The 17,349-nt window shown below is 41.5% G+C and overlaps 2 protein-coding genes across 2 annotated transcripts; both read left to right on the top strand.

Annotated features, from left to right (window-relative positions):
- The first annotated feature begins 672 nt into the window (after window positions 1-672).
- emp3b (epithelial membrane protein 3b (MAM blood group)) lies at window positions 673-5,607 on the top strand. Its single transcript, XM_068337197.1, has 5 exons — window positions 673-880; window positions 1,762-1,849; window positions 1,934-2,036; window positions 2,142-2,282; window positions 4,207-5,607. The coding sequence occupies exons 2-5, from the start codon at window positions 1,772-1,774 to the stop codon at window positions 4,380-4,382; spliced, it is 498 nt and encodes a 165-aa protein (XP_068193298.1). The 5' UTR covers window positions 673-880; window positions 1,762-1,771; the 3' UTR covers window positions 4,383-5,607.
- A 98-nt stretch (window positions 5,608-5,705) lies between these two features.
- Window positions 5,706-16,589, top strand: zmynd12 (zinc finger, MYND-type containing 12). The gene is made up of 8 exons (XM_068339339.1): window positions 5,706-6,037; window positions 7,800-7,929; window positions 9,524-9,695; window positions 9,805-9,974; window positions 10,255-10,377; window positions 10,480-10,573; window positions 11,162-11,307; window positions 13,425-16,589. The coding sequence occupies exons 1-8, from the start codon at window positions 5,898-5,900 to the stop codon at window positions 13,548-13,550; spliced, it is 1,101 nt and encodes a 366-aa protein (XP_068195440.1). The 5' UTR covers window positions 5,706-5,897; the 3' UTR covers window positions 13,551-16,589.
- The last annotated feature ends 760 nt before the right edge of the window (window positions 16,590-17,349 follow it).

The following is a 17,349-nucleotide window of genomic DNA, read 5'->3' as shown; positions in this document are numbered from 1 at the left end:
CCACCGACGCAGGGGACACTCGGTTTGTACCACTCTACTAGAATAAACTGTTTGTGCTGGACTTGATCTGGCAAATCAAACACACACAAAAAAAAAATCATATTTTTGTAAACCATATTCACGAATAATATGCTTTTTGGTTGTCATTATTATCTGTGGTAGTTAATAGACATTGTTTATTAATCAACGTTTCAATTATCCCTGAATGTAAACACTAGGAGGCGACAAACCCAACAATCCGTTTAGTAGAAATACCATTATCGACATTTCAGCATGTTGCTCACTCATCCCATAATACTTGAAATTATTCCCACAGATAAATTAATGATTTATACAGATATTATTACAAACTTGTTGTTTGCTGCTTGTCTGACCCCAGATGAGATGAGGCTTGTTTACGTGGAGTTTCTCACCACCCACGTGTTTTCTGACATCCTAAGTTCTCTCTATGTATTGTTGTAGTAATGCTTTAACGGTGTGTTTATTTTCATATCTTTCCCACAGAGACTTGCAAATGAATGAGGAATGGTTGTGCAGTAATTATGCTGAAGAACATTCCAAAATGGACTGTTTGGGGAGGAGAACTCCTCATGTGGTTTTATGAGTATTTACTGCCCATGGGTGGGTCTCATTTTAGTCTTTCTTGGATGGTGATGTTTTACTAAGGGACTAAAAGGCAGAGCAAAAGGGAGCTCTGTTCTGCTCAGAGGAAATGGGCGTTCTCCTTGGAAAGTTTGGATGAAAATGACCGAAAAAATAAAGGGGTGTGGCGAGGCTACTAAAGGAGAGGACCACCAAGAGGGGCACAATATCACAGACTGGTGAGGCTGCTGCTAAGCTGCTCCTGAGATCTCATTCAGTGGAAAAGAATAAATCACAAGTAAGTAAACATTTCCTTGACTTTTTAGGGTAGTTTTACGAGATATCTTTGTTATAGTCTTTCATTAAAATAAATATGTTGCACTGTATTACATCTTTTGAAGTATCTCTGTAAGAAAAAATAAAATCACATGTCATCAAAATATACATTTTTGAAGCTTTTGTTTCCCGTGTGAGGGCAGCTTATTTTAGCACTCCTGTAACTTAAAAATCTATTCATGTCTTTTGAGTTTTCCAGTAAAGGACCAGATCGAGTGTAATGATATAATTTGACAGTATGCATAGCCTCACCACCCACACAAATTGGCCTCTCCACAGATATAGATCTACAGAGATTTCATCCTGTCTCACATTTCCTCTTCTTTTTTATCTCACTCTGATGGGTTTGCTTGCACTCCTGCAGTTACAATGTCAGATAACTTTGTAAAATCAAAGGACTTCCTTCAGACTTCAATTTCCTCTAAGTTTATGAGTTGAGCAGCCTTAATGAAATCCAAACGGACTTTGAATAACAGACTTGAGTTCTGCAATGGAAAAAGCGACTACTCAGAAGGGCAGAGATTAATTGGGTAAATGTTTTGGAACCCTCTAGATTTCTGTAGATCCGCCCAGGTTTTCTGCAGATGTGTTGTATGATGGCAACACACAGGTCAGTCACAGAGAAGTCTTAGAAACAGCTCACTGCTCTCAGCTTTGGGACGTGGTCTGAGGCAAGTTCACAGCTCCTCAGATTTTCCACTTACTCTTTCAAAGCAGAACAGGCAGGAAAGTTCAGCAGGCAAAACTGCTTAACTGCTCACACTCTATTGCTGCTAGTACCTTGTAAACTATCCCAATTGGTGACCCAGGAAGCCTAAATATCTTTCTTCTTTTTTTCCTTAGGGAATCGAAAATGGCATACCTACTCATGTTTGTGACCTTGATGCATCTCATCACACTGGCAATGCTTCTCATTGCAACCATGGAGAAGGTAGTGACCCTGTTTAGAACAAGATAGTTGATCTGAACTGGAACATATACGGCTGTGTAACTCATGACTAATCTCTTTTTTAAGTCCTGGTGGGAGTGGGATGGCATGGAGAACTCTGACCTATGGTACAACTGCAGGTTTGACAACTTTACAGGCACCTGGTTGTGTGCATCTTCCAAAGAAAGCGGTAAGCAACCATTTATTGCACCTCCATGAATGGGCTTTACATGAAAGTGTTAAGCCTGATTAACTGTGACTCTTTCTTAGATGTGGTACTGTTTTCTTTTCTCAGAGTGGCTTCAGGCAGTGCAGGTCCTGATGGTTCTCTCAGTGGTTTTCTCTTCAGTCTCCTTCTTGGTGTTTTTGGGTCAACTGTTCACCATGTCCAAAGGTGGACTTTTCTACTTCACAGGCCTGTGCCAAGTCTTTTCAGGTAACAGAGGAGTGAAACAATGTGAGCTTAAGCTGTTCTGTGTGATGAAACCCTCTGGAAATGTTAAACCTTGCTTAGCTGAAGGAGAAGGCGCAACTCTAATGTAAGAATAATATGCAACACGTTAATGTGGAGTGAGCCTTCAATGTCAGTCAGTCATCTTCAGATTACCACCGCGGGTCAAGGGGAGCCGGAGCCTATCTCGGCGGCATAGGGCGTGAGGCGGGGGACACTCTGGGCACGACGCCAGTGCACCGCGGAGCCACACACAGACATACAACGATGCACACACACACTCATTCCTACGGGCAATTTGGAACAAGCCAATCAACCTGAAGCGCATGCTTTTGGAGGTGGGAGGAAACCGGAGAACCCGGAGAGAACATACGAACTCCGCACGGAGCGGGACTCGAACCTGGGTCCGCCGTGTTGTGAGGCGGCAGGGCTAACCACTGCGCCACTGTGCCACCCAGCCTTCATTGTGTTAGATAAAAAACAGCTAGACAGTCACTGAGTTTAAGGTTTTGGGGGTCTTGGCCAGAAGCCCACCAGTCTAGTTTCACCCCTGATTGAATAGGAACAAATGTGTGAAATAAAGTCCGTCAGACATACATTTTAGGCCTGTTACCATAATACTGTATTAATATTATATAAATTCAATATAACTGATCTCTATTTATTGAAAATCTATTTTGAGTCAGCAAGGAAAACAGCAACACAGATGTAGCATGTTTTAACAATATTAACTACTCTGTGACACAGCCCCATTAAAATTTATTTTTCCCATCCAATGTAGAACATGTGTAGGAGGGAAGGGGTTGTTTTGCTGTCAACCTGTTGTATATGCCACTAATCCATGCTTATGAAGTGAAAAGTCAAAACTCAAAGTCAGCTTTATTGTCAAATGTACCAAATATGCACGACATACAGCACAGATGAAATTGCTGTCCTCTCTGACCCATGATAAACAGACAGTACAACATAGACAGTACAACACAGGTAGTACAACACAGGCAGGACAACACAGGTAGTACAACACAGACAGTACAACACAGACAGTACAACACAGACAGTACAACACAGACAGTACAACACAGACAGTACAACACAGGTAGTACAACACAGGCAGGACAACACAGGCAGGGCAATACAGGCAGTACAACAGGCAGTACAACACAGAAAGTACATCAGACAGTACAGCACGTATTAGATGAAACACGAGGGATGGTAAACATCTCTATATACTCTTTAATCCCGTAGGGGAAGTGACGTGTGCGTAGTCCCTGAGTTGATGGGGGGAGGGAGAGATAGGTAGTCAGGTGCTGGGGGGAGGGCAGGGCAGTGTGAGGGTAGAGTTCAAGGCTATGGCAGGGGGCAGAGCAGGGAGGGAGTTGAGCCTCCTGACCGCCTGGTGAAAGAAACTGTCCTTGAGCCTGCTGGTTCTGGCCCACAGACTCTGCAGTCTCCTACCTGATGGCAGCAGGCTGAAAAGGCTGTGAGAGGGGTGGGTGGGATCACCTGCAATGCTGATGGCTTTGCGGGTGAGGCGGGTGTTATAAATGTCTGTGAGGGAAGGGAGAGAGACACCAGTGATCTTTTCAGCTGCTCTCACGATGCGCTGCAGGGTCTTACGGTAGGAAACGGTGCAGGCACCGTACCACACGGTGATACAGCTGGTCAGAATGCTCTCAATGGTGCCTCTGTAGAAGGTGAGCATGATGGGGGGTGGGGCTCTCGCTCTCCTCAGTTTGCGAAGGAAGTAGAGGCGCTGTTGGGCTTTTTTGGCCAGCGATGTGGTGTTGCGGTCCCAGGACATGTCCCCGGAGATGTGCAACTGAAACATATGAAACTGCATTTATTGCAAACATTATTTCATATATCACTTTCTAACAATAGGTATAATATTTCTTTTTTTTTTTTTTAGGTTTGACCGCCTTCTCTGCAGCACTCATCTACACTTTGCACAATGAAGAAATCCTACAGGACTCCAGAGAACTGACGTCAGGACACTTTGGCTACTGCTACATCCTAGCCTGGGTGTGTGTCCCTTTGTTGCTGTGTAGCGGTGTCATATACATCCACTTGCGTAAGAAAGAATGATCAGAAAAAGAGACAAAATGGCTATGATTCACTGTGGTTGAAAGTGACCTCTTTCTCATTTCATTGCCAAATCAGGTCGTCAACTTGACTGTTCACATTCATCTTTGAATGTGACCCACATCTTTTATCGATGTGAACAGTTTTAAACCATTTAAAACAATCAAACTGCTGAGTGAGTTGCACACTGGCATTAGTCATCATCAGAATACATAAAAAAGGTGGGCAAGCATCCATTTCTCAAATTATATTGTTTGTGGCAGTTATGTGTTTTTACTCTGAACTAGGAAAGTTAAGAACTCGGGTTCTTACTCAAGAAAATCCAAAAAGTGCTTAGACTAAAGCAATTACTGTAGCTGCTTTAATTTCTATCGTCACTAGCCATCATTGCAGCTCTCCCTGTTTGGCTAAGTCCACTATTGCTGATAATGATGAATTATAATTATAATTATAAAATCAAAATGAGCTCAGAAATGCTCAGAAAACAAAACAGATGAATTCTAATCTCACTGTACATTCCCATCATCAAGAATCAAACAATGTGACCAAAGTCCCCTAAATCAGAACCAAGGAGACCAAGTGCCTTGTGATTTGTGCTGTACTCAGTAACTGAAAATAAATCAGACATGTCACATTCATCCCATTATGTGAACATAGCCAATGTCAATAAAGAGAAAAACAAAAATAGTACAAATAAATTCACTTGACATCTTGCTAATCAGAAATTATAAAAAATATTTGCAGGAGGCCTTCATTATTATTAACGTCAGTCCTTGGTTAATGCGAATATATTTTCTGAAATGAGGATCATGTATGATGAAAAAAATTACTTTAGAGAAATGAATTATATATCAAACCATTACAGGATGCTCGCTCACGTTTTGTTTCAAGATATGTTTACATCAGGAGAATTTTTTTTATTTTTATCCACTGCTCTGTTCACATTATGGAACTATGAATTAGTGAATAAAGCTTTTTAAGTTAGGTGTATTTATACATATATATTGTTTGTGGCAGTTATGTATATATACAATATATACACAGTATATATGTATATATACCGTATATACTGTATATACATGTATATGTATATATATGTACATATACTGTATATATACTGTGTGTGTGTGTGTGTGTATATATATATATATATATATATAATATGTATATGTAAAGATCTTACGCAAAACGTATATGAAATTTCATAGCTGCTGTTAATAAACATTCTATAAACACAAAATGTGTAGAAATTAATTGTTAAGATTTAATAGTTATTTTTACCCCCTCCTGCATCAACTTGGAGGATGTAATTATGGGTCTGTCTGTCTGTCCATCTGTCCTTATTTGCTTTTATTACAAAACATCAATCCCAGCCCCACCAAACGGAGGCTGTTGCCATGGAGAACACAAACTTCCTCCAGAGCTGCGTCATTATCAGCTCTTCCTCGCTGCGGGAGTTGGATAATATTGGTCGTGTTCCAATAGTTCTACCTTCCCCACACGGACGTTCTGGTGCTAATGGCAGCCGAACCCTTTGTTCTCGGCTCAAGAGCGAAGACAACTCCTTCCGGCTTACAGGGGGGAACAGAAAAGTTGTGTGAACTCTGTGGAGCCAGAGCCCACCTGCAATGCCCTAAGTGTCGGGTCACGTTTTACTGGTAAGTTCGTCCATCTTCACTAGCTTGGCAGGAACATTCAAAGCGAATGTTGACGGAATATTTCAAAACGCCAGGACGTAGTTTTGTGTTTAGGTTGCGTCCATATTTTCAGAGCCACTGCGTGGACGCTAGGTGGCAGTGTTCGCCACTAGCTAGAACGAGCGTGCTGCGTTGTGACCGTCCCTCCTGGTGGGAGGTGACATTACAAGCTAGCGGTGTGTGGTCACGTGACTGTTGGGGACTCGTTTCCCGCGTCATCACTTCCGCCAACATCAGCGTGAAAGCGATTGGTGTTGCTCGACGTCTTTCCAGACTTAATTAGGGTTGATAAGATGGAGCTGGGTGGAATCCTTTCCGGCTCAGCGTGGGGCGTGAGGAGGAGCAGGAGGGGACGGTGTTGTCTGCAGGGATTTATGTGAAGGGATGAGCCATTAAAGCCTTCTTTCAGCGGGAGATTACAGCTATTTATTGTGCTCGCTTTCCTCCGAGTCTACACGTCAAAGCATATTTTCTTTTTAATTTAATGAAAGATTCTCAACTAAAAATCAGTCAGCTGCATTTGGAGGCAAACTGTTTCAAACTTGATGAAATTGTGGGTTTGTTAGGAAAATATGCTATTTATCAGACACAATAAATAAGTCAAACAGGAAGCGTTTAAATAGCTGAATTTAACAGATATTGGAAGGATTTTTTTTTCCAAATGTAACACAACTTGCAAATGTTTTCCAACTACCATAATCTCGTAATTGTTCACTCTTAATAACAAGAATTCCCAGTGTTTTAGCATACCTTTTGACCGTAAAGATCTGTTGTACATGTGATACATAGCAGAATGTGAGAGGCTGCCACCAGTCCAGAGGAAGACTTTCTGTGAGATTGAAGGTCGACTAGTCTACATCATTCCAGGACTGGGTCTGAAACCAGGCCTTTATGGACTTTGAGGTCTGCTTGGGATATCCAATGATCCCCAAGTTTCAGCTCCCTGACAGATGATAACATGTTTTCTTCTAGCATTTCCTCACATTTATTGTAATCCATCCTTCCCTTTACATATGCTGCAGTGAGGAAACAAAGCCTCCCCAGAACATTGCTGAGCCACCATGTTGCACTGTAGGTAGGGGTCTTCTGAGCAACTTCAGTCTTCCTCTCCTGTACCGCTGATCCACAGGCCAGAAAAGTTGGTTTTGTGGCAGTGATGGACGTCCTGGAACTAAAAGACTATAAAGCTCTTGTGTTAGAAATAATTCAAGGGGATCATTTTGAGTGCAATAGTCATTAAAAAAACACACACACAATTTGAGGCATTTAACTGTGACTTTTTGATGTAAATTGTTCTTTTGTAAGTAGCTGATGAACAGCATTTTTCACCAATAAACATGGGAATTGAATAATTTTGCTTCATTTGCATATCCCATAGCAGATAATGGGTAGTAGAAAGACAGTTTCTATACATTGTGTAGAGGAAGTGGAAGAAGGACTATAAGAAGAAGAAGAGGAATTATTAAACACACACAAACACAATTCGAAGGGCTATACACATGCAAGTAGATGGAAGGCAGAGCGATGAAGTGAATACCGTTGAATATAGTTGAATATGTTGGTTTGGTTTTGTGATCATGTCAACAATTTTTTATGATTTACTGTATTTTGTGTAATTTTGACTCAATAAAACATGACTGACATGGTCAGTTATTGAAAAATTAAAACTGTATAAAAATCAGCATATTGTTTTTTTCTGTAACAAAACTAATACTTTTCTCAGTAATGCAGAGCACCAGCAGGCTGACTGGGTGGGGATACATGAAAGAATATGTGAGTTGCTTGTTCCCATTCGCTCTCCGACAAACTCAAGTCTCCAGCGTGCTGGACGTATTGAAATGCAACTTAAGAAGGTGAGGGTGAATGTGATGATTGGGATTACTATGGAAGAATATGAACTATACAGTACTGTGTAGATATCTTGTTTCCCTGTTAAACATGTATTTTACATAAAGTATAACTCCACATCATTTTCTTCTCAGAAGTGTGTGTATAGTTCCTGCCTCTTCTTCCAGAAGAGGCAGGAAGTCTGGAGTGGCAGAAAGTCTGGAGTGGCAGAAAAGTATGATAGAGCAGTGCAGGACATGTGTGAGGACTGTAAGACAGTGGTGAGGTGTGCTGTAGGTGTGACAGAGGAGTTCAAGGTGGAGGTGGGACTGCATCAGTGATCAACTCTGAGCCCCTTCTTGTTTGCTATGGTGATGGACAGGCTGACAGACGAGGTTAGACAGGAATCTCCATGGACTATGATGTTTGCAGATGACATTGTGATCTGTAGTGAGAGCAGGGAACAGGTGGAGGAGAAGTTAGAGAGGTGGAGGTTTGTCCTGGAAAAGGGAGGAATGAAGGTTAGCCGCAGTAAGACAGAGTACATGTGTGTGAATGAGAGGGACCCAAGTGGAAGAGTGAGGTTAGAGGGAGAAAAGATCAAGAAGGTGGAGGATTTTAAGTACTTAGGGTCAACAGTCCAGAGCAATGGACAGTATGAAAAAGAGGTGAGGAAGCGTATACAGTCAGGATGGAACGGGTAGAGAAAAGTGTCAGGTGTGATGTGTGATAGAAGAGTTTCAGCTAAAATAAAAGGAAAGGTGTGCAAAACTGTGGTGAGACCAGCGATGTTGTTTGGTGTAGAGACAGTGTCACTGAAGAAAAGACAGGAGACAGAGCTGGGGGTAGCAGAGATGAAGATGCTGAGGAGTGACCAGGAATGAGTACATCAGAGGAACATGGCATGTTAGAGGTTTTGGAAATAAAAGAGGCCAGACTGAGATGGTTTGGACATGTCCAGAGGAGAGATAGTGAATATATTGGTAGAAGGATGCTGAATTTTGAACTGACAGGAAGGAAGCCTAGAGGAAGACCTAAGAGAAGGTTTATGGATGTACTGAAAGAGGACATGAAGGTAGTTAATGTGAGAGAAGAGGATGCAGAAGACAGGGTTAGATGGAGGCAACTGATTTGCTGTGGTGACCCCTGAAGGGAAAAGCGGAAAGGAGAAGAAGAAGTCCCTGTATAATTTAGAGTGTTTAGCTTCCTGGTTTTTAGCTTTATTAGCTTTAGCAAAGTTGCCAAATTCAATCATTATCAAATTACAAATTTGTAGAGTTAACTAACAACAAAAAGTCAGCAGTTGTGAAAAATGTTCTTGCAGGTGTCTTTGAAAGAAGTAGAAATACATACAGTATATATTTTTTAGAATTTATAAAGCGCACATATACAGTATATTTATAAATGTCTTTCTCCTTTTCTCATTTTAACTTTCAAGACTCAGTGTAGAGTATATGGAGACTGAGCAACTAAATGAATGTTGCAGTTGATGGTGACGAAGAAGAGAGGACATCATTATATGAATGTTGCTCCAGTGATTATGAAAGCAGTTATGTATTATTTCTGTTTTTACTGTCAATAAATGGACTGAGCAGCAGTTGGGTTTGGTTCCTTTCTTAGGCAGAGCTGATTGACATTTGTAGGTTGGTGGCTCAGGATAAGCTCTCTGAGGGGAAATATCAGGAGTCTCTGCCTGCTGCCGAGTTCTGCTTGCGCTCCTCCTTAGATGTCCATGGTTCCAGTTGTGTTCAAATAGTCCCTGCCTACCTGCTCCTGGCTGAAGCCAACATAGGTGAGGAAGAAACAGTCTTTCAGCTCAGCGCCCCCCCCTTCTCCTGCATAGATGTGTGTGTATGTTTATTCATGCACATCCACCTTCATGTTTTTATGTGTTGTTCTAGGTTTGAGAAATCTATCCATGGCAGCAGAGCTCCTGTCTCAGGCAGAGTGGGCAGCATTTAAGAGTCCAGAATGTGGTCCCGCTGTCCGTCACCGGCTTCACAGAAGTCTGGGCCGCCTCCACGTGGCAACAGGAAACCTTGAAGCAGCACTGTTTAACTTTGCAAATGATGTCTGTGTTATACTTACTAGACTTACCATAGATGTTCCAGTGCAAGAATTCAACTGTTAAATAACTTTAGTGGCATTGTGAGGAAAAAACATTAAAGCCACCACTGTATTTCTGGGCTTTTCTTACAAACAATAGAACATCCACTCATTTCTAAGTATGTGATGCATGTTTTTCATTTATGTTGTTCCTTACTCATCATCTGAACACTCACAACAGCAGAAATTGTCAGCATACATATATAACTATAACCTTAAAAATGTAATTTCTTTCATTTTTCCAGATATACTTTTCCAGTGAGGAGTACGATGTGGATAGCACAGTCACCTGTGGTGGCTACTTCCTCATGGCTGAAGTGTTTGTCCAACAGGGAAAGATGCCCATTGCTCATTCCTTGTACAGTGAGGTGAAATAAAATACAGCACTTGTAATGCACTGATGACATGACAGTCTTGACAATAGCAACGTATGGTTTTTAATGCTGAAACCATTACTGCTTGTATTGTAGGTGGCACGTATTTGGCACTGCCATTTGACAGAACTTGTCAAGACCCACAACCAGTATGCCCGAGATTCTAATGTCTTGGCAGAGTCCTCTATTGGTACGTACTCATGAAACATACGAAACCACTTTAAAGTAATACTAAATCATGAATCATTAGCTTTCAGCCAATCATCTATTTGTATCATACTATTTAATGTCAACACATAATGACAAAATGTAACTAGTCCATCATTTGCTCCACCCACTTAATACAAGAGATCTGATCTTCTGAAGTATCACTAAAGAAATAAGGTCAACAGTTCTATATTTAAGTTAGCCGTAATGCTACGCAATCCGTAGAGCTAAAGCTAAGATTTAAACGGACGTCCTCAGAACAGTGCTAATACATGGCTCCGCACCACTACCCTCTATCACAGGTGTTGGCCTACATATGATGCTAAACCTGTTAGCTGCTATACAATGTCTGAGGCTTTTTGAACTATTTCTTACAGAAATGGAAGGGAGGAATGCTCACATAAAACACACAGGAGATAAAGCTAGACATATATATTGTTTTTTTTCTTGCTGTCTTCTATTTCATGTAAAATTACGGATTTTGTAGAGTACAGTGTATTTACATCCCTGGTAACATACTGTTAGAGCTGATTTGGACAATTGTATACTTGTTCCAACAACTTTAAAACAGACAGAGCCCAGCGAGCTGATGTTGATAAGATGCTAAGAACAGTGTTGGAGTTTGAGCAAAATGACTTCAGAAAAGACTCAACCCAAACTGCACTCGTGGCCCACTGCTTGGCCATGCTCTGGTTCCTGGGAGAAGACTCCTTCAAGGTGAGGTGAACCGGTGCAAAACATTCAGTATGACAGTGACACATTTCCCCACTACCCTCGAAAGACAGCTGTCTATAAAGTGGGATTATCTCTAATTGGTGAAGCCTTAGTGAGGAAGGTAAATTAGCCAATTAGACTTGACACTTCCACCTTGGTTTCCAATCTCTGTGTAATACCACTGAAGGCTATACGTGTGTTTAAACTGTGTTGTGCCAGCTGAAGGGATGAGCCACCAATGTCTTAGTGAACATGTCTGGTCCACTGACTGCACAAGAAGTTCTGTAATATAGATGTTACTGCAGCAGACTTAATGTCGTGTTGTTGAGATTATACTGTATGTGTAAGCACAAGTAGCCTCATTCCAGCAAACAGTAAACACACAACTACACTCAACACCAGACAACTAAACAGAGGCAGGTCATTGGATTGTTTCTGGTGGTTTCATGGGTTGTTGGGGATTAACTTAATACTCTGGCTTAATCAGCTTCATGAGGGACTTAATTCTTCATGAGGGGAAAAGTTCTAGTCAGATCATTGTTTTTGTTTGTGCGTTCCTTATTAGTACACTTAATGTAAGTCTTAGAAAGGTTTGTCATACCTACCATGATGGAGTTTTTTAACAATGGTGTTGGTTTCCTCTTCTAGTAAACAAAGCGATCAGGTCCTCACTGTCTCCTTATCTGTGTCCCAGTTCAGTGGCAGCAACCTTCCCATAACCCAGTCTATCAAGATGTGTCCTTACAGGTCACACTGAACACTTTTAATGGTCTAGTGTATGGAGAGATTCACCAGCTCTTCCTGCTTTTATCATTCTGTTACAAGGCACCATGCCTGTCTCCTGGTAGCATTGACAGATGAAGATAAATAGTTGCTAATTACTTGAGTTAAAGTTATTTTAATGAAAGATCTGCAGTAAAATAAGAAGAAACTTTATTGTCATTATACAATTATACAATGAAATTGTCAGATCAGATTGACAGTTGGTCGGGCTGCTGCACCCTGGGCACACTTTCCACTGTTGGCCAACTTGACCTAAGGGTCCTTACATGCATGTTCTTCATGACGTTGAGGAAAAACCAGAGTACCTGGAGAAAACCCTTTCAGACACGAAGAGAACATACAAACTCTTACAGCTAGGCCATGTTGGAAATGGTGGTGTTTGAACCCATGCCCTTCTTGATGTGATGCAACAGTGCTAACCACTACACCACCGTGCCACTAACAGAAGTAGGAGCCCTGGTGTAGTAGTAATAAGAATGTGTCAGATGGTTTTAGTAAAATATGTAGTGGTATTAGTATTAATAACAGAAACAATAAAATTGTGGGCGGCACGGTGGTGCAGTGGGTAGCGCTGTCCGGGTTCCGGGTTTGAGAACCAGGAGTTTGCATGTTCTCTCTGTGACTGTTTGGGTTCTGTCCGGGTTCTCTGGCTTCCTCCCACCTCCAAAAACATGTACTTCAGGTTAATTGGCTGTTCCAAATTGCCCATAGTGTCTGAGTGTTAGTGTGCATGGTTGTCTGTCTCTGTGTGGCTCCGTGGCACACTGGCGTCGTGCCCAGAGTTTGCCCTGCCTCATTCCCTAAGCCAGCTGGGTTAGGATCCAGCACCCCGTGACCTGCTACGGCGGATAAAGCGGTGGTTAGAAGGTGGATAAAATTGTTTTAATTGTAACCATAGTGGAATAAGTAAGTGCGGCGTCAAGATGTGCAATGAACCGTGGGATAGGGTGGACTGCATTCATGTAACACCGAACAGCTGAGTATACAGTGATACCTCTACTTACGAATGTCTCTACTTACGTAATCTTCTACTTACGTAATTTCTTCTGGAATCAATTAATTTCGTACCTTAAACACACATTCCCGGATAACACAAAATCTGAAGACACTGAACGTGTTTGGTTGTAACAGGAAGAAGTTCCACCGGCCAGTGATACTTTAATATCCTCATTTATAACTAGACATCACTGTGTACCAGATCAGATTGTCTAAAGTGACATAAATTAGGGCAGATAAGGTTGCAGTCCAGTTTCCACTGATGTTATAAAACTCAGCTTTGCTTTCTCTGTAGAGACTAACAGCTGTACATGTGGGTTTTTTTTCGATTTGTGTGCCAGGCACGAGGATTTTGCAACATGGCCTTGCAAGCCAGCCAGCTGATACCAAACCACGACCTGACGAAGCCTATCTGTGGCCTGCTTCAGCTGCTGCAGGGTCTGCCGACAGAACCACTTTGTTTCTGACTAGTCTTTGCACCATCCCTCCACCTGCAGACTTGCTTCACCAGGATGTCTGTGTACCATAATTGGAGAACCAACTGGAATGGTAAAAAAGAAAACTTCTAAAGCACCGAGCCTATCATGAGCCTTGATATTATGAGGTTTGACTATAAGCCACAGAAATCGACATCTAAACAGAAATCATACACATGGAAATTCATTTTCATATTGAATTCTATGATAGGGCAGAAAAGATGGTTTAGGACAATTTTTTTGGGTTTTGAATGAATTGTCTTTATTTTCAGCTAAAAAAGAGGGAAATATATTTACATAATTTTGGACATCAGTTTCATAAAAATACAGAACAGTATAATGGAGAGGGCATTTGCTAAAAAAAAAAAAATTAAATTTTTTTTGCTTAGCAGTCCAGACCTTCTACCTCCATTCTGCATATGCAGATAAAATCAGATTCCTATGTCTACGTATCAACGGAGAGCTGCATTGTTTAATTATTCCAAAGCATAAACATTGCTTTTTCCATCTGCATGTTAAAATATTTAGAACTTTGGGTTCACTTCCAAACACTGACAGAAAATGCATCAAGTCATTCCTGTGAAATCCTACAACTTATATACAATTCTGAAATGTTTATTCATCACATCGGATCGAAAAATCACTTTTCAACGTATCTCATTACAAGTGTTGTTAATACTGAATTATACAGCAAAATGTGTCTTTTTGGCATTCAGATTCATTTTTAATAAGAGGCAGCAAAAAATGGAAACACATTAAGTTTCCACATATTCCCTTTATATTTATGAGCCAAATATACATTAGCAGCAGCTTGTATTTAAATCAGATCCATGTGCTCTTTCATGTACACCGTGCCTATTTCATTGAGTAGCTCCCATGTCTTGTGACATCTATTCAGATCAAGCAGGAAGAAATCCACCTGAGCTGGGATCTACATGATTCTCCGATCAATGCTCCCATAGTAAACCAGAGAATGAAAAAACCTCTGTGAAAGTCATTGGGGCAGTCAAAGAAATGTTGGCCAGATTCGTTGTCTGAAATAGTTAATGTATAAAATATCTGATTAATTGACACGGGCTGTTCGAGAGACATTTGATTTTCCCTTATATGGGTGCTTATGGAAGGATATGTAATTTTTGATTTACATTAAAGAACAATGATATACAACCTATCGTGAGACAAGCTTCAATACAAAGACAGACTTCAAAATTAGGGAACGACAACTGAAGGTAGTCCACTGTTACGTTTTAATGCTGGCATGTAGCTAGCTCAGAGGTTGGCAATCTTTAACCCGGCAGAGCTATTTGGACACGGTTTCCACGGAAAACATAACTGGGACCCACAAATACATTTTGACTTCTAAAATGAAGATAATAAAACTGTATACAGTGGTACCTCTACTTACAAAATTAATTGGTTCTGGAAGACATTTGTTAAGTAGAAAATTTTGTAAGTAGTGACGAGTTTTCCATGCAAATGCCCTAATCCGTTCCAAGCCCCCCAAAATTCAGACATAAATGTTTTATAAAGCATAAAAATGCATCAAAACATGTAACAAATACATGTTACAATTACATTATTACACAATAAATGAGAGTTGTGCATAATGTAAAAAAACAAAGAATAAAGAATAAAAATGATGGTCTTTTACCTTTTAACTGCTGTCCTCTTTGTTTTTTGCCCTCTTTGGGCTACTTGCCTCACCATGCCGAACTAAGTGAATTCCAGTCCTCCTTCTGAACTTCTCAAGCCACCCACACAACGCCTTAAATTCCTAAAGTCAGCGTTCTTTCGCCGAACACCGACACCGTGTTTGGAGCTATGCCTGGCCTCCATTTCTCCCGGCGCTCACTGGACCCTGTGGACTCCTGGCTGCTACCTGTCGTCAGCCCGGATGAGGAGTTCCAGCCCCGTGGCCCCTGCTTTCCTCATCCACGCTGGCGCTGGTTGAACCGCAGCAACTTGCGGCTCCTGCGGCGGGCTTCCCTGACAGCTGATGCCGCGGATCCGCCGATTCCCGCCAGGATTGGCCTGGTGAATGCTAGATCGCTAGCGAACAAGACCTTCATTCTGAAGGATTTCTTCACATCCTGAGGTTTGGATTGTCTCTGTGTGACTGAGACGTGGCTGAGTGTTGGTGAGTCCAGGGCTTTCACTGAAATCTTACCTGACGACTGATGCTACTTTAACTCCCCGCGGACTACTGGCCGAGGAGGTGGAATCGCTACTGTTTACAAAAGTCAATATAAATGTAAGCAGTTATCCCCATTATCCTCGTTCACCAGCTTTGAACTGAGCCTATTTGAACTGGGTCGCTCTCACACTGTGCTGTGTGCCGTGGTCTATCGGCCTCCAAAATACAATAAGAACTTTTTAAACAAATTTTCTGACTTCCTGGCTGAAATTATGTCTAAATATGACCGTGTTCTTATTGTTGGCGATTTTAATGTTCACGTGTGTTGTCCTGAAAAGCCAATGGCAACTGACTTTTTGAACCTCATTGACTCTTTTAGTCTTGTGCAGTCTGTGTCTGGACCCACACAAAAACATGGACACACACTCGATCTTGTTTTATCACATGGTTTGCCTATTTTTAAACTAGAGATTTATGACGCAGTGTTTTCAGATCATATGCCTGTGCTTTTTGAGGTTACTCTTGTCGCTAATACAGTTAAATCTGTCGCTGCTTCTCGGCGCTGTCGCATCATAAACCCTTCCACCGCTGTTCAGTTTTCGGCCGCTTTTAATCATAACTCCATCATGCCTGAGTCTGTCTGCAGTACAGAGGAGCTCAGCTCATGGTTTCACTCCACCTGCCAGACTGTTTTAGACACTGTGGCTCCATTAAAAACCAGGCAACCTAAAACTAAATCTGAGCCCTGGTTAAATGACACGACTCGTGCAGCCAGACGTGCCGTAAAGCTGAGCGCAAATTGAAAAAGGACAAACTGCAGGTGTCTCTTCAAATATTAAGGGACTGCTGGCGTCATTATCAAAAAACAGTGAAAAATGCTAAAAGAGAACACTTGTTTAATATTATCCTCTCTAACTGTCACAAACCTCGTGTTTTGTTTAAAACAATTGATTCAGCTCTTAATGCCAAGCAGACTGTTGGTATAGAGACTTCTCCTGTTGTCTGTGAAAATGTTCTTCTTTTTTATTGACAAGGTCTCTTCTACAAGGGCTCTCATCTCACCTACTGCTTACGATCCCTGAATCTCTGTCACCTGCTCTGCTGTTTTTGAGCAGTTTGAGCCCGTGACACTGTCCTTTTTACAGGAGATTGTTGGTCAGTTGAGGCCCTCAGGCTCTCCAAATGATGCTGTCCTTCCTCGACTGCTTCAAGAGGTTTTCCCCACGGTTGGAACTTCTGTTCTCACAATTATTAATAGCAGTCTCTCCTCAGGTGTCGCCCCTGTGTATTTTAAACATGCAGTAGTGCAACCCGTGATTAAAAAACCTGGGCTACATCCTACAGCTCTTGCCAATTTCAGGCCGATCTCCAAACTACCTTTTCTCTCTCAAAAATCCTTGAGAAGACAGTCTACAGTCAATTAATAGACTTTCTGAAAGACTGCAATGCCAGAAAGATGCTAGGTAATAGCCAATGGCAGATAGCAGCTATAAGAATGTTGCGTTCAAGGAACTTTGGGAGCTTTGAGTAGCAGCCCATACTGTATTTTTACCTTTTGTATCCTGAAATTTCTTTCGTCACAAGAGTCAATATTTTCCTGTTGACGCGTTTCGTAACTTGAAAATTTCGTATGAAGAAACGTTCGTAAGTAGAGGT

This window comes from Antennarius striatus, chromosome 2, assembly GCF_040054535.1.
Source record: "Antennarius striatus isolate MH-2024 chromosome 2, ASM4005453v1, whole genome shotgun sequence".
NCBI classification, from domain to species: domain Eukaryota; kingdom Metazoa; phylum Chordata; class Actinopteri; order Lophiiformes; family Antennariidae; genus Antennarius; species Antennarius striatus.
The sequence above is the reverse complement of the archived record's forward strand: the minus strand, read 5'-3'. Positions and strand labels throughout refer to the sequence as shown.

Coding starts and splice junctions, on each gene's coding strand:
- emp3b (XM_068337197.1), top strand. CDS start 1,772: ATGGCATACCTACTCATGTTTGTGACCTTGATGCATCTCATCACACTG. Junction 1,850..1,933: donor TCATTGCAACCATGGAGAAG/GTAGTGACCCTG, acceptor CTCTTTTTTAAG/TCCTGGTGGGAGTGGGATGG. Junction 2,283..4,206: donor CCTGTGCCAAGTCTTTTCAG/GTAACAGAGGAG, acceptor TTTTTTTTTTAG/GTTTGACCGCCTTCTCTGCA.
- zmynd12 (XM_068339339.1), top strand. CDS start 5,898: ATGGCAGCCGAACCCTTTGTTCTCGGCTCAAGAGCGAAGACAACTCCT. Junction 9,975..10,254: donor TGTTTAACTTTGCAAATGAT/GTCTGTGTTATA, acceptor TCATTTTTCCAG/ATATACTTTTCCAGTGAGGA. Junction 11,308..13,424: donor TGGGAGAAGACTCCTTCAAG/GTGAGGTGAACC, acceptor TTTGTGTGCCAG/GCACGAGGATTTTGCAACAT.